General features: G+C 40.9%; 1 protein-coding gene and 1 long non-coding RNA gene across 8 annotated transcripts in view; one reads left to right on the top strand and one right to left on the bottom strand.

Moving 5' to 3' along the window:
- Nucleotides 1-6,936, bottom strand: part of LOC106006881 — a 72,105-nt gene extending 65,169 nt beyond the window's left edge. Inside the window, exon 1 of the long non-coding RNA XR_001181201.2 lies at nucleotides 6,750-6,936. This is a non-coding gene — a long non-coding RNA (uncharacterized LOC106006881). The remainder of the gene's footprint in view (nucleotides 1-6,749) is intronic.
- Nucleotides 6,937-7,187: 251 nt separating this feature from the next.
- Nucleotides 7,188-16,159, top strand: part of FBXW11 (F-box and WD repeat domain containing 11) — a 121,191-nt gene continuing 112,219 nt past the window's right edge. For all 7 annotated transcript variants that reach the window (XM_004737608.3, XM_004737604.3, XM_045075610.1 and 4 more), the window contains exon 1: nucleotides 7,188-7,406. Coding sequence is in view for 6 of the 7 variants with exons in the window: in XM_004737604.3 (XP_004737661.1) it covers nucleotides 7,362-7,406 (45 nt within the window). In the remaining variant the exon portion in view is untranslated. The remainder of the gene's footprint in view (nucleotides 7,407-16,159) is intronic.

The raw sequence follows: 16,159 nt of genomic DNA on the forward strand, positions 1-16,159 counted from the left end.
GCAGGAGAGTGACACCACCAAGGTTAGAGGCAATAAGAACTAACAGGTTTCAGGGTGCCTGGGTGGCTCAGAGGGTTAAAGCCTCTGCCTTTGGCTCAGGTCATGATCCCAGAGTCCTGGGATCAAGCCCCGCATCGGACTCTCTGCTGGGCAGGGAGCCTGCTTCTCCACCTCTCTCTGCCTGCCTCTCTGCCTACTTGTGATCTCTGTCTGTGAAATAAATAAATAACATCTTAAAAAAAACAAACAAAAAACTAACAGGTTTCAGTCCATCCTCATGGACTCCAGTTTGGCTTACGCTTGCTTTCCTACATCTTATTTCCATCTTCCCTTCCTGACTGCCTGCTCCAAGGTCTTCAGATCCAGTGTCAGCTGTGAAGACAATAGGCTTACAGAGATTGCCTAATTAGATTTAACAATTATGTAAGGTCAACTCCTTGTAAGAAATCCCTTAATATATTCAGTGGTTCTGCTTCTCTGACTGAGTTTGGACCGATACACAGGGTTGCAAAGGATTAATTTGCTACTGTAGCATAGTCTCTTCTCTTTTGACTAATATAACTCTCTCAGTTGGAGATATCTTCTTTCACCTGTAAGTTTCAAACTTAGGAAAACACAAATATTAATTCCAATACATGTTTGCCAATAAATTAATTGGTGAACTGTTTCTATTTATGTGCTTTAAGTGTCTCTTCCTAAAAATTGTGAAACTAAAGATATACCTTGTCTAATATTTATTGACAAAGCCAGTCTACACTATCAAACCAGTAATCCCAAAAGACTGTTAGAAAAAGTTGGCTATGTTTTTCAGTTTAAATAAATGTGCCAATATGTACTTTATGATAACTACCTTGCTTCTGATTCTATAGATGGATAAAACATGGAGCCCAGTCATATGGATAAACAGGGTACTATCTTTAATACTTCTTTTTCTTGAATTTATTTTAGAAATAGAGAGAGCGAGCAAGAGCATGAACTGGAGAGGCAGAGGGAGGAGTGGGTGAGAGGATCCTAAGCAGACTCCACACTGAACATAAAGCATGATGTGGGGCCTGATTTCACGATCATGAGCTCACAACCTAAGAAAAAACCAAGAGTCAGATGCTTAACCAACTGTGCTACCCAGGCACTCCTTTAATACTTAAAAAAAAAAAAAAAAAAGAGAAAGAGTACAAGCAGGGGGAGTGGCAGGGAGAGGGAGAAGCAGGCTCCCGCTGAGCAGAGAACCTGATGTGGGGCTGGATCCCAGAATCCTAGGATCATAACCTGTGCTGAAGGCAGATGCTTAACTGACTGAGCCACGCAGGCGCCCTACCCCTTTAATATTTCTTACCACCATTCTTTTTTCTAGAGTTCCACAAGATTTTCTTCTAAGAGAACTGCATTCTTTGATGTCTATTGGCAATAAGCAGGGCACCTGGCTGGCTCAGTTAGTAGAGCATATGACTCTCATCTTGGGATCATGAGTTCAGTCCCACATTGGATGTAGAAATTATTTAAAATTAAAAAAAAAAAGAAAGAAAAGAAAAAATATTTAAAATAAGGAGGGGGGGCGCCTGGGTGACTCAGTTGGTGGAGCATGCAACGTTTGATGTTGGGGTTTTGAGTCTGTGCCCCCTGCTGTGCAGAGTTTACTTAATTAAAAAAAATAAACTTAAAAAAGTTTCAGTGCACTATCCCACTCTATAATTTATCTGAATTAAAAAAACCCATTCAAAATATACCATTTCAAAATGTTACTTTTTACCTTCAACAGTATTCATAAGAAAGGGACAGACACAAAACTCTACCAAGGGTTTATGCTGCTTTGGTTAAGAGAGAGTTCACTGAGTCCAGTACTTTGAAGTAGCTCACTTGCTCTCTCTTTTTGCATCTCTGTTGGTTACCTACTGCTCTGTAACAAATTAACTCAAAATGTTGCAGCTTAAAATAACAAATACCCATTATCTCCTAACTCTCTATGGGTCAGGGATCCATAAACAACATAGACCATTGGTTCTGGCTTAGGGTCTCTCATGAGATCAAGATGTCAAATGGGCTGCTGTCATCTGAAGGACTGAATGGGGCAAGAGGGGCCACTTCTAAGGTGGCCCTCTCACAGGCCTGGCAAGAGTGTTGATTGTTGGTAGGTGGCCTTAGTTCCTTACCAGCTGGACAGCTCCACAGGGCTGCCTGAGTGTCCTCATGACTTGGAAGCTTGCTTCCCCCAGAGTAAGTAATCCAAGAGAAAGCTAGAAAGATGCCACAACACCTCATGATCTAGTTTAAAGTCACATATCCTCACATCTGCCATACTCTTTTGGGAAAATTTAATATAAAGAATTGTTGCTTATATTACAAAGCTTTAATAAAGCAGTATGATACTGACACAAAGACAGACACATAGGTCAATAAATCAGAATAGAGAGACAAGATAAAAGCCCATATGTACATGGTCAATTAATCTATGACAAAGGAGGCAAGACTATACAATGGGGAAAAGACAGTCTCCAATAAGTGGTGTTAGGAAAACTGGACAGCAACATGCAAAATAATGAAACTGGACCACTTTCTGATACCATATACAAAAATAAACTCAAAATGGATTAAAGACCTGTGAGCACTGAAGCCATAAAACTCCTAGAAGAAAGTATATATAGGCGGTACCTTCTTTGACATCAACCTTAGCAACATTTTTCTAGATATGTTTACTCAGCCAAAGGAAACAAAAGCAAAAATACAATATTAGGACTATACAAAAATAAAAAGCTTTTGCATATCAAAAGGAAACCATCAGCAAGATGAAAAGGCAACGTACTGAATGGGGGAAGATGTTTACGAATGATAAGTCCAACAAGGGGCTAATATCCAAAGTAAAGAAATAAGCAACTCAAAAAAAAAAAAAAAAGATTGATTAAAAATGGGCGGAGGATTTGAATAGACATTTTTTCCACAGAAGACATACAGATGGCTAAGAGATCCATGAAGAGATGCTCAACATCATTAATCATCAAGGAAATGCAAGTCAAAACCACAATGACATGTCATCTTATACTTGTCAGAATGATGACTAGTATCAAAAAAAGAAGAAATGACAAGTGTTGGTGGGGATTTAAGAAAAAGGAACCTGTTTCCACTCTTGATGGGAATGTAAATTGATGTAGCCACTGTGGAAAACAGTATCAAGTTTCCTCAAAAAAGTAAAAATAGAAATACCATATGATCCAATACTCCACTATTGGATAGTTACCCAGAGAAAACGGAAGAGTACTTCTGAAAAGATACATGAATTGCTGTGTTCATTGTAGCATTAATAAAAGCCAAAATATGGAAGCAACTTACAATTCCATTGATAGAGGAATAGATAAGGATATGGTATACACATACAATGGAATATTACTCAGTCATAACAAAGAATGAGATCTTGCCATTTGGGACAACATGGATGGACTTAGAGGGTATTATGCTAAGTGAAATAAGTCAGAGAAAGACAAATACATACGATTTCATTTAAATGTGGAATCTAAAAAACAAAATAAAAAGCAGAAAGAACTATTAACTAGTAACAGGTTATTAAGTATTAAGGGGCAAAAATAATGCTAATTACAGAAAGAGCAATTATTGGGATCAACCACTACCTGTAGGACTGAGACTGAGTACCCAAGGAAGAAACAAACTTGGAAGAGACTTCCCACCCCCACTGCTAGGCTGAGATTCAGACCTCACTGGGGAGAGGTTAGTTATGGGGCCACTGGATGACTGAAATTTGCTGAGGTGCTACAGGTTGTGGCTGGCAGGTAGGAAACTACCCACTGAAGTGTCACTGAATTCACTGGGAAGCCACCCTCTGAATGTCCTGGCCACCTGTGTGTGTGCACGCGCGCAAGTGTGTGTGTGTGTGTGCGTGTGTTGCAGGGAAGGTATGGTTCTGCAAACCATTTGGTTCTGTATACCACAAAAGCAAGAAGGTAAGTATATGAGAAAGTATACTAGAAAGTATACTAGAACTAGGAAGAGAAGATCCTTCATTTGCCTGTGTTCTTCTAGGGCTCCCTACTGACAAAATTAAATGTTGTGCCAGCTGGCAGAGGAGAAACGTTCACAGGGTCCTAGTTGGACTCCAGTATTCCAAAGTATATAAAAGAAGAATGGATTTTGGAACTAAGACGCTATAAATTGATAACAGGCACACACATGGTCTGAGGCACAGAAGTTAATGTACTTGATTATGAAGTGCTCTCCCCGACTCCATTAAGTGTGTTACATTATACATACACTTTGTGTACCATACTGTCTGCACAAACTAAGCAATTCTGAATTCTAAATACGTTTCAGACCTCAGGGTTTCAGTTAAGGGATTGTCGACCTGACCACTTTGTTGTCAGCAGGTCTTGCTATCTGAAAAACCAGGGGGAAATATGACTCAAAGTCTTCTGCCTTTACTGATGACCAAATCTAATCAGCAGTGGGCTTCTAGCCCAAAACAGTTAAAATACCTGAGAACCTGAGTTCTTGTTTAACATAAGTAATAAGCTGTGGCTCAGCTTGCCTCTTATATAGCTTGGGTAAAGCTTCTATCAATACATGATTTTTTAATCTCATTGAGCTCCTGGAATTTGACCCAATAGTATTTTTTCCTCTTACGGTGGGATAAGAGTTTAATAAAAGGATAGAAGCCTTGAGTTATTTCCATTACAGTTCTAACACCAAGTGTTGCACACTCGAATCTCTCTGTGGGTTAGGCACAAAAATTATGTGAGCGAAGCAGGCAGATATAAGACAATAGGGAGCAATGGTGACAGCAGAAATCTATAGTGCCATGCTTCAAGTAAAGAAGGTCATTGCTACTTAACCCCTGAATATTGTTGCCACACATAGCCAAAAAGCTAGATAGTCTAATTTTTCAAGAGAAGATGGAAATTCAAACTTTAAAATGCAAAAATGTCAAATTTTAAAACAATAAAAATGATGTAGGATAAACACACATATCGGGGAATTCAGCTTTTGACTCTTACCCTAACCCTACGTGGTAGGTCCTGTGGCAAATCCTGGTACATTAGGAGTCTTGGGTGGCTGTTACATTAGTAGTCCTCAATGAACCTTGACTCTCTGTACTGCATAATAGTCCCTTTCTACATGGATTCTGGGCTTGGCTGTACAACTTGCTTTGATCAATGGGACATTAGCAAGTATGGTGCGACCCAAGGCTTGATGATTATTTGCTCATTGGGGCTTGTCTTCCTGGAAGCTAGTTACCATGCAGAAGCTTGAATGAATGCTAAGACACCAAATGAAGAATAGAGGCCCTAGAAAATGAGAAGCCATTTTGACGAGCTGACTACAGTCTCATGAGTAACCTCCGTAAACTATGTGGGCCCAGCTGTGTTCAGTCGACCCACACAACTGTAAAAATAAACCACTGTTATTTTAAGCTACTATTTCTTGGGTGCGGCTTATTATGATACACCACATAACTGAAACAGAGGTCATTTATTCTAACTCCTGTATTACTCCTGTTTTACTAACCAAGGTCCAGACAGGGGAAGGGGCCTAGTGAAATGCAGACAGCAAGTTAGTGGTAATAACTTTCCAATTCTGTGCTCTTCCTTCCTATTGCTTTTCTTTTAATTCTTTTGGTAGAAAGTACCAGATAAAGACAATGAAACTTCAAACTGTACCAGTGTGGAACTTACACTGTGCCCTGCATGCATATAAATTACTGTAATTACTTGATCCTTAGAAATGGAAAGATTTCTAGGTCACTGAGTCCCCTCACTTTACAGGTGCAGAGAATTCAAAACACTAGAGAAGGAGAAAAACAGCCTCTGATATTTGGAAGCTGGTCTGTTACAATTATCCTGGCTCTAATGTTACTAGATGATAGATGGCCCTGTTAGGTAGGCCTTGTGCTCTCCTGTTGAACATAATTTCACAGGACATAAACATCAGATAGGGCCATTCTCTGACTGTGGATAGATCAAGACAGAAACAAGGTCATTCCTTAATTACATTCGGACGCAGATAAAACATGAACATTGTCCAAACCATCAAAAATGACCAAACATCCCCACTCTGGCTGATGAGGGGTTCCTGCTTCTTTAGCAATTACAGCTTCGGTCTCGATCTACTGTTGCCTTGTTCCAGGCATGATTAAGATGCCCAATCATAGGAATACCCCCACTTCCTGACAGTATCTAATCCAGAGTAAAGCCTCATTTCCTCAAACCCTCTCCTAACTCACCTAACAACAACTCTTACCGAGACACCTATGATTAATTTCTCTTGGTGCCTATTCCCTCTCACTGCAACCGATAATACACTCAACTTGTTCAATCAGTATGTACCTGCTGGTCTTTGGTTAGCGGGCGCGAACAGACCTGACAAAGTTCACACAGAGCTGAAGGCAGACTTCACTAGGAGTCTGCAGGTCTCCAGCTGCGGTACTTCTTAGCGCCTACTCTTTTGGCTAGTCTCTGTTTTTCCACCACTAGAATTAAGCACTATGATAACAGAGTCCTTCCTTGTAATGCTCGGAGCGGATTCCTAGTGCTTACGCTGGCAGAGGCTGGAAGTTTAAAAAACAAGTATTTCCTGAACGAATGAATACGAGGGGCTCAATATCCAATATACACAGGTTCCCATTCGTCTCTCAGCTCCTCACAGTTCGTGGTGCCCAAGCTCTCACAGCTTTTCCCTTGCCGGAGCTTCTCTCGCTTGTTGGCCCCTCCCACTTCTGAGCCCCAAGTCCTCCCAACGTATCTAGAACCCACCTGTCTTGAACATCTGTCCCTAGCCGCAGACGTTCGCGGACCAACAGTGCGGCTACCTAGGTGTAGATTGGGCTCTGAGGCAACCACTGCGCATGTGCGGAAATCGGTCTCACACGCAGGATCTCTGACGAGTGAAGAGTTACCTCTGAGTTTCCGTCCCGGTCTCAGTCGCCTGGGGCTGCCAGGAAGTCAGGAGAAACTAGCCGGAAGGAGAACCCGCGCGCAGGGCTTTCTGGGATATGTAGTCGTGGAGAGCCCGAGACCCTTTTTTGGGGGAGCCCTTAATTCTTTAGGTTTGCACGTCCCACATGACAGTTCAGTGCTACTTTTGTTCAGAATTCAGCTTCAGGCTGCCAAGAGAGATTAGCCTGAAGTTGACTTCTCATACCCACAACGCTCTGCGGGGCCCCCGGCGCCTGCTGGGAGCTGTAGTCCTCGGTCTGCGTACTGCGTTCGCCGAGGGGGAGGGCGGAGCTGCCGGCGGCCCGGGCGGGCTGGCAGCTAGAGTGGTTAAGATAGCCGCCTCCGCCTCTACCGCCTCCGCCGTCGCCTCCTCCGCCCGGGCCGTTCGCTGCTGCGCGGGGAGAGCGAGGCGGGGCCGCCGGGGCCGCCATGGAGCCCGACTCGGTGATTGAGGACAAGACCATCGAGCTCATGGTGAGTGAGGCCCGCTGGACCGTTCTTCCGTCCGTCCGGCCCCGGGCGGGCCTGCCAATCTCAACGTCCGGCGCGAGGCCGGCCCCAGCCTTTCCCCACCGCCTTGGCCCGGACCGGGGCCCTCCGCTTTTCTGGCCTTGGGGCCGACGCGGTTCCTCGGGATCCCTGGAGATCTCAGGCCGGACCTGGCCCGGCCCCCTCCATGCTCCTCGGTTCTCCTTCCTCCCTCTGTCCTATATCCGGGCCCATCTCTTGAAGGACCCTCGCTCGATTATTCTGTGGCCTTAGCTCACACTCGCTCTAGCATCTCATTCTCCTTCTTTTAGGAGGGGATTTTTTCCCTTGAATTTCTTCGGCCCAGGCCTGCACCGCTTTGCAAGCCCCACTCAGGCCGAGTGAGATGGTGGTGGGAGGGGGGTACGGAGGAGATCGATCAGGGCCTCGGTCTCCGCGTCCTAGTAGGGGTCTCAGCACCCTCTCCCCAACGTAGGGCTGTGTGGATGCACGGATAGGCCTTACTAGGGTGGAGGTGGGGAGCTCTGGGGTTTGAGGCTGTGACGGATAAGGGGCCTATTTCCCGGGCCCCTGTGGTGTCCGGCTTCTCGGACAAAGGGTTTCCTACTCCGCGGTGAGGGATGTTTGCATAGCAAGGCCCCAGGTACTCTGGATTCCATCTCCCAGGAAAGGGAAACCCTAACTTCATGTTTCCCAGCGTTGCTTTGGGAAAATTGGGCGGGGGGGAGGTTTCTTCTCATCACTGCCGCCAGTTCTTTCGTATAAAAAAAAAAAAAAAAAAAAAAAAGAGGAAGGAAAGAAAAGAGGGAGAGAATCCTAGGCCCCTCGGAAAGCGATCAGTCTTCTATTACAGACCATTGGTAGCCATGCCAGACTTCCCGGTCTTACCGACACCCCAGCCGCTTTCCGTTTTACGACTTGAAGCCAGAAGGGGTTTTTAGAAACAGAATTGTAAGAAGGTGGTTACTAGAAGAGAAGAATTTGCTGCTTGATGGATGGTTTGGTGGAAGAAAAGAAACATGGCAGCTATTACCTGCCAGTTCGAACATTGGGGAAATCAAACTGGGCTCTGGAGAGTTGGGTGGAGGAAGTCTTTACCTCAGCAAATGGACATGCCCAGGGTTTCTTCCTGTGGAAACCTTGACAGTTTCTTTGTATCTCTCCTAACACAGTAACAACCTCTACCCCTGGATTGAGATGAAAGGTGAAAGAATCTACTTAACCCAGCAAAATGTTTTCGTAGTCAGATTTTCTCCAGTGTGAAAATGTTTATTGAGTCAGTGATTCCAGTTGGTAGGGTTGGTGACATCAGAGCCACTTCCCCCATTTAATGCTATAAATAATAAATGGTGACACTGAAAGTCTGTTGGATAGCTGCATGGTTTCTGTGGATGATGGTATCTGGGGAGTTGAGACGCATGTTTTAAAAATGGAAGTACAGTAGCATAAACACACAGACAGCTTAATATTTGCTGTCCTTTGTATAATTCACAGAACTAGACTTCTCCAGTATTCTTTAGGAAAAAAAAAGAAAAGGAAAGAAAAGAAAAGAAAAGAAAAGAAAAGGCCTTGGTCGTTTCTGCTTTGTGTGTGCACACGTGTGCTTGCTTTTTAAAGGATATTGTCACGTGTGAGTTTTTATTTGATTTTCATCATTAAGTAGTTTTTCCTTTTCAGTATAATTTATTGAACTATTATTGTAGTGAAGGTTTTGATGTTCTAGAAATTTTGTAGTGGGTTATTTTGGAGAAAATCTCTTCCTGGAATTCTTATGGATGTACAGTACGTGTCCTCACAACTGGGGGAGTACTTCATATTGAAAAGTTCTAACTTGGTGCCCCTGAAATTGGCTGTTCCCGTGCTCCTTCCATTTCCATTCATTTAAAAAATAAAATGTCTTTATTTTCAAAAGAATTAGAAGAAATACAGTGTACTTCATTTACTATTGTTTACTGTATAGTAAAAAAAAAAAAAGCTCTGGCCTAAATTTATTGATTTCCCATGCTCATAACTTTAAAAAAGTTTTGAGTATACATGATTTTACTTATTTATGATCTGAAAAGATATTTCAACCTTTCAAGGATGTTAAAAACCGGGATTCTCAGAAAATTTAACAAAGAGATCAGTTTTGAAGTGACCTTTTCATATATGGATTTTGATATTCTCTCAAAGGTATACCGGATAAGACTCTTAGGCAATCCTTTTCATAACCATATATGCATTTATTTTAGTGTAGTAGATAGCACAGGTATTTAACAACTGATTTAGTAAATCCAGGATTGGATGTAGAAGATAATGCCTTAAAAGCTAATTGCATATGGCTCTTTTTATTTGCTGAATTTTAATTAGTTTCCAAAACTGGGTTAAAAATACTTTTTACATTGGTTTCAAAATAACATAATTGAAAGAGAGGAACGGGTTAAACTGATGGTATGGTGAAAGCCTAAAGCATGAAATATTTTTAGATTTTTAGGAGTCAGCTTCAGTACTCAAATATTTGTGATTGTGCTGCCTGTACCAGTTTGGTACTTAATGGTTAACAGGATAACTTTGATTTGATATTCCAGAGGGTACTACATTAAAGACAGGAAACAGGCTTTTTGGGTGTCTCCAGTTTGTTAATCTTCATCCTTCCACTTCCAATGATTGGTTCTTTTTCTTTTTTTCCCCTTGTACTTTTTTTAGTTTACTAAGAAATAAAGCTGATGGTAGCCTAATAATTAAATCTCCAAAATATGCCCCTCCACCCCTCTTGTGACTCCTACGTAGCTCTGTCTCAGGCTGGGTCCACAAAGAGTACTTCTCCAGTTGACCTACCTCATAGGAAGGGTTCAGTCTTGAGTATAGACTCCAAACTCTTCATTGAGACAACTGAATTTATAATTGCTCATAGTAAATAATTTAACTGCCAAATGACTTTTGTGGCCTTATATTGAATGAGTATTGTACCTAGTTTGTGGGACTGTTTTTGAAATTTCTGACTTTGGTAGAATGAGCATTATTATTAATGAGGTAAAAAAGTAGTAATCCAATTGGAAATACACAAACTTTACCAGACCATGTGTGTTATGGTGGATTTCACTGAAAGAAGGAATATTGCATTATGTATCACATGATGTTTATCCATGCTTGAAATAGGAATATGAGTTGATGTTCAGACCCTCATTACTAGAAAGCACTCACAGAGTTGTTAAGTGAAAGAGAAAGATGGTAAGTTTTCCCTATTAGAAGATAGCAGAAACTGATGTTCAAGGTTAGGAAAGGTAGCCTTGCTTCCTCTGTGGATGTGAGAGCATACCCACCCCCTCCCACAAACACAAATTGATGAGCAGTTTATTGTTAGCTGTTGGTTGGTTCCTCTCTTTGCTCAATGACCTTACATGACTCATTTTCCTTTTGTGTTATCTCTAAGTGGCTGTATTACTTGTTGAATTTAGTAATATAGGTAAAGTACGTTGGACCTTATTAAGAAGGTAAGATACCAGTGCTGTGTTTATGAGCTGTTGAAGTATGGGCAGGCCACAAGGCCAAGGAGATGAAAGAAACTAAGTGAAGTCATGGAAATTTTTCTCTTTTTCTTTTTGGATCCTACCCACCACCCCCTTCTTGTCACTGGTTTTCTGACTGGAGTAAGTAAGATTTAGTGACTCTTCTAGGAAGTTGGATCGTAGTTTGTCACCATCACTTATCCTTATCTACTCCTAAGCATGTGCTGATTTACCAAATGCAGATTAAATAGACAAGGTTTAAGAAGGATCTGAATGAAATAAACCACATAAATATTTATAGACTCATTTACCTGCCTCAAGAGGTGGCTCAAATACATCATTTTTTGCTGCTGGTTTGGAGTAGGTTAGGTGTCCCTTCAGAATTGACAAGGAGAAACATGATCCTGTGAACATGACTTGGTACCCTTGGCTCTTGATTGCCCTAACCTGAGAACAGAGAGCTAGCACAGGGAAATCACTAGCCTATCATACAGGTTCACAGATCAGCACATAACATCCATTTGACCCTTGAACAACATGGGCTTGAACTGTGTGGGTCCACTTATTTTTTACATACTTTTTAAAATATACGTTTTTTTCTTCTTTATGATTGTCTTAATATTTTCCTTAGCTTAATTTATGTGAGAATGTAATATATGATACATATGAAATACAAAATGTGTTTAGTCACCTGGTTAGTCACCTTATTGATAAGGCTTCCAGTCAGCAGTAGGCTATTAGTAGTTAAGTTTAGGGAGTCAAAAGTTATGTGCAGATTTTCTGTTAGGTGACTGTCAGTGTTCTTAATCTCTCATGTTGTTCAAGGGTCAGCTGTAGAGCCCTCTGAGTAGTGCTGTTTGAGCCTATGAATCTTGTGCTTTGAGGTTCCTGGGTTCCACCTTGTGGTGTTTACACTTTAAGGGAAAGAAAGCACTTCAACTCCTAGTACTTTCAATTCCAGAGCCCCAGCTTTTCTTCCCCCATTCCTCACTTACTCTTTATTACAGCCGAAGGGCAGACCAGGGTTCTTCAGATTTTGCTCATGCTTCCTCCCCCTCCCCACTCCCTTTTTTTTCTGTCAGCACTGATACTAACTGACCAAGTCCATGTATTGAAGGCTGCTGATGTTTACTGGAGGGACTTAATAGTCGGCTGTCTGTCCACATTGGCTTAGGTCAGTTTCAGCAATTCTCTCTTCACCTGTACTGAGAAAGTCTTGTCTTCAAATACAGTTTAGATGCCACCTCTTTTGATGTCAGTTTACATTATGGTGGCACATGCCATTTTGTTTTTATAGCACTGCCTACATGATATTCACTGTTAAATGAAATGAATGAATTCTGGCACTTTGTATTTATCTTGTGGCACTTAGCATATTCTGGGTTCGTGGTACAGTTTCCTGTCTGTGTCCCTTGTAGAATGATAAACTCACAGTGCCTTCTTTTGGTACATGATCAGTAAATGTGGAGTTGACTTTTCTTGTTGATTGTTGACATGCATTATTGCTGTCTATCTGTATGGCAGTTCTCCCCTGTATCACTAATTCTCATAATAATCTATTCCTAACTCTTATGGGACTTATCATACCCGTCTGTGTATCATAAAAGCTCGTGATCTTGTTTAAATTTCCTTTCCAGAGGCTCTTGTCTTTTGAATCCTTCGAAATGCTGAGTCCTTGGGTGTTCAGTAGAAACATTGACTTAATTAATGAGGTAATTTTTTTCATGCCGTGAAATGTTTTTAAGATTTCCTTTTGATAACTTTAAGACAAAAGTGTAGATGAATAGAGGAAAAAGAGTGGTAAAGCAGATGAGGAGGGTGGTGTGTGGTATATGGACATCCCTAGACATTTAAAAACCATTATTTACAGACTTAAACACAGCAGAGTGATTTACACACATCCGGGAGAGTGGTTGATAGCAAAGTACTGAGGAAACCAAATTCCTTTTATATCTTTGGATGTGAACTTGCCAAGAGCCAGTAAGTTCTGAGGAATCTGTGACCTTAGAAAAGCATGATTTAGCAGCAAGGGTATGGGACTTTAGAGGGAAGCACCCAAGTTTGTATCTTAGCCCTATCACCTGCGGGCTGTGTGACCTTAAGAAAGTTAACCTTCTGTGCTGTGCTTTCGTTATCGGTAAAAATAAGAAAATGTAGATTTTGCTCCAAGTTGTTGGGAGGATTATGGGAGAGATGTATGTGAAAACACCTTGCAGACGCTTATCTGATAACTGCTTGCCATACTGACTTCCCCACAAGTACAGAGACTGGGTTTTGTGAAGCACAGTCAAGACAGATGGTGTTTTAATTTTTACCCTTTAGTAGTTCGTATATTTATTTGTGAAGCTTTGCAGAGGCCTGACATTGAATCGCTTTTAGCTGTCTGTTTAATGAGGTGTCTTTAGGGGAAATGATGTAATCATACAGAATAAGTATTATCTTGGAAATTCGGGAAGTGGAAGTGGTGTTACAATTACTAAGTATTGCCAGTTAGACGTAATTAGACGGGTACTCTACTTACAGAGAGAATCCACCCAGTCCTGTTCAGTAGAAGGAGGCTGGTGATTAGTTTGTATTACAATTGAGCATTGTGATTTATGTTTGTTCGGTTTAATTTTGATGAGGAAATTAGGATTTTCCAGTTTTTATTCTTGTTTTAGCAAAGCTGATGATTTTGACCTTTAACAGAATAAGCAGTGGGTATTATACAAGATTTCCTCCGGGGTTGTATTGTTGTTCATTGAATTAGTTGACAAAGGGGGAAAAAACCTGTCGGTCAAGAATGTGCTTGTTAGCCTCAGTTAAGTTTCTGCTGATCACAATTGCCTAACAGGAAGTTTGTCTTTGTAGGCAAATGAGAGACAAACCAGGAAGACCTGACAGTCCAGTAGGGTATCTCTAACCTGGATCTTAATTTTGTTTTAACAAAATTTAAAGATTGCAGGGTTCTGTGATGTCAGCAGGAAGCATTTTTAGGAAATTCCTTCTCACAGTTAGTCAACAAAAAAGACCTTCACAGGGTGGAAAACTGTGAAGTAGAAACAATGGGATATTAACACATAAAATGAAAAAAAGTCTTTGAGTGCAGAGATGGGTAAATCTAATAATTATAATGAATATAGGAAACAGTTCTAATAGCTTGCTTCAGAGCCACAGGAAAAAAATTACGTTGGAGCTCTACTATTAAGAAAAAGGAACTTAAGTCATTTTTAATTTTTATTTTTTTAAGAATTAAATTGAGAATGTTTAACTAGTTTCGGGAACTAATAATAAAATATATTTTGGTTCTGTGAAATGATCACTTGGGAGACTCAAAGAGAAAGGGGCAGAGGACAGGAAGAAGTCAGTCATTACACTCCTGGTCTGGCTTCTGTTAAGCTTTGTAGCTCTAGCAGCAGAGGGCCTGCCACCAGTTAGGCATTCAGTAAATATTTGAAGGGAAGAGAAGAAAATTAACACAGTAATACAAGAAAAGGCTTGGTGATTCAAGAGGTTCAGAAATGAGTCCATTAGTCAGATTGTGGTTGTGTTTTGCCATAATTGCTCAGCATTTTGGTTATGGCAGTAAGTTATACTTTGAAAAGTGGAGCACATTCTTTTAGGATTTAGCTGCTAGCCCATAGCTCACTAGTTGCTTTTATCAAAACTGGGTTTTCAGTTTATTTTTGGGCTTCAGGGTGATATCGCTTAAAGGGAGAAGCTTGAGCCACTCATTCTTTGCTTGAGATTTTACTTATGTGAACTCTTTTAAGTTGTGGGTATTAGGATACTTCCATATGATCGTTGTGGTGAGGCTAATAATAAGCTGGTATTTCAGTCACTCCCGTTGCTTTGCCTACAGTGTGATACATCGAAACATCTTTAGTTACTGCCTGTGGACTTTTTATTGACAGATCTTGGAATTTTAAAATTCCTCCATTTCATCTGGATTTGATATTCTTTGTCGCATACACAGTCTTTGCTGCTAAACACAAAGCCCTACTTGGACAAGATTATAATGTGTTTTATCATTAATATTGGGACCCTTTGTTAAGAAATGCTTTTTTAAGTGCTGAGATATGGAGAGTTATCTCTTTCAGGATGGTTTAACTGGTTCAGTTGTATTTTAGTTCGGCTAGGCTGAAATATTTACTCTTTGGTATATTTTACTTCTCCATTTTGATGTTAATTAACTCAGGACCTTTGATGGTGAAGCTCGGTTTCTTCTAACCCAGGAGTCGTGGCCTTTCTGGTCCTTAGACTTGGCAGGCCACAGGGCTTGTTGGAAAGGGCATGGTCTCTACCACTCAGTAGATGTGGGATTTGGGGCAAGTTATTTCTTCTCATTTTTTTGAGAATTAAATATGAATAATGAGTGTAAAAGGCCTGGCCTATTAGTAGTCTTTAAATAAAGGTAGGTATTATAATTACTGTAGGAACATTTTGGCAAGGTGGCAATTGAGGAGGCAGGAAATTTATGTCCAAGTAAGTTAACAGTCTTTTGATTGCTTTTTGAAGTTTTTATCTTTGTTATCCCGTTGAGTGCTTTTTTTCTGTCTCCCTTATATTTTGTTTATATATTTGCAGCCTAATGGAAGAGTTGGTATGGTAGTAAAAGAATGTTGATACAATGTGTGTACTGGGCTTATGTATTTATGGGCTTATGTCATTTAGTAAATTGTGTTTTTTTATAATTTTCCTTAGTTTAGCCCAATGACCAGCCAGTTGTGGGGGATTGGCCTTTACTGAATCAGAAGTTCACTCTTAAAATATGCCATGTGTTCTAAAACATCCTATATTTCAGTTGAGGGTTGAAGATTTGGGTAGTGTGTAGATTTGATGTCTTAAAGGTAGCAAACCAAAAGATGTCTTGCTAGATGCCTAAATGTCTTTATTGGGATATATTTGAGCCCTCTCATATCATTAATTTTGGGTGCCAAATTTTTTGTCATGGTGGTGGAGCTGTCTTAGAAAATGGAGAAGGAAGTTCATTGTAGCCGAATGGTCCGAGACAATTTATGTGGGTAGTAGAGTAAGTGTTTAGCTGCTCTCATTTGGAATTACATATTTATCATGAGTAAAAATTAATACTAGGGATGTTTCCTTCTTTGCCATGTAGAATTTCTTATCCTTCTGTCAGCACAGAGGTGAGGAATGCTGCTGCAGAACTTTTATCCCGAATAGCTGACTCAGGGGTTGTAACTTTTTTTCTGTGCCTCAGATCCACCACTCCATTGACCCTTCCTTCCATTTCTTGGTGGCTGTCCTTTG

This window comes from Mustela putorius, unplaced genomic scaffold (assembly GCF_011764305.1).
Source record: "Mustela putorius furo isolate JIRA1106 unplaced genomic scaffold, ASM1176430v1.1 tig00000145_pilon_pilon_pilon, whole genome shotgun sequence".
NCBI lineage: Eukaryota > Metazoa > Chordata > Mammalia > Carnivora > Mustelidae > Mustela > Mustela putorius.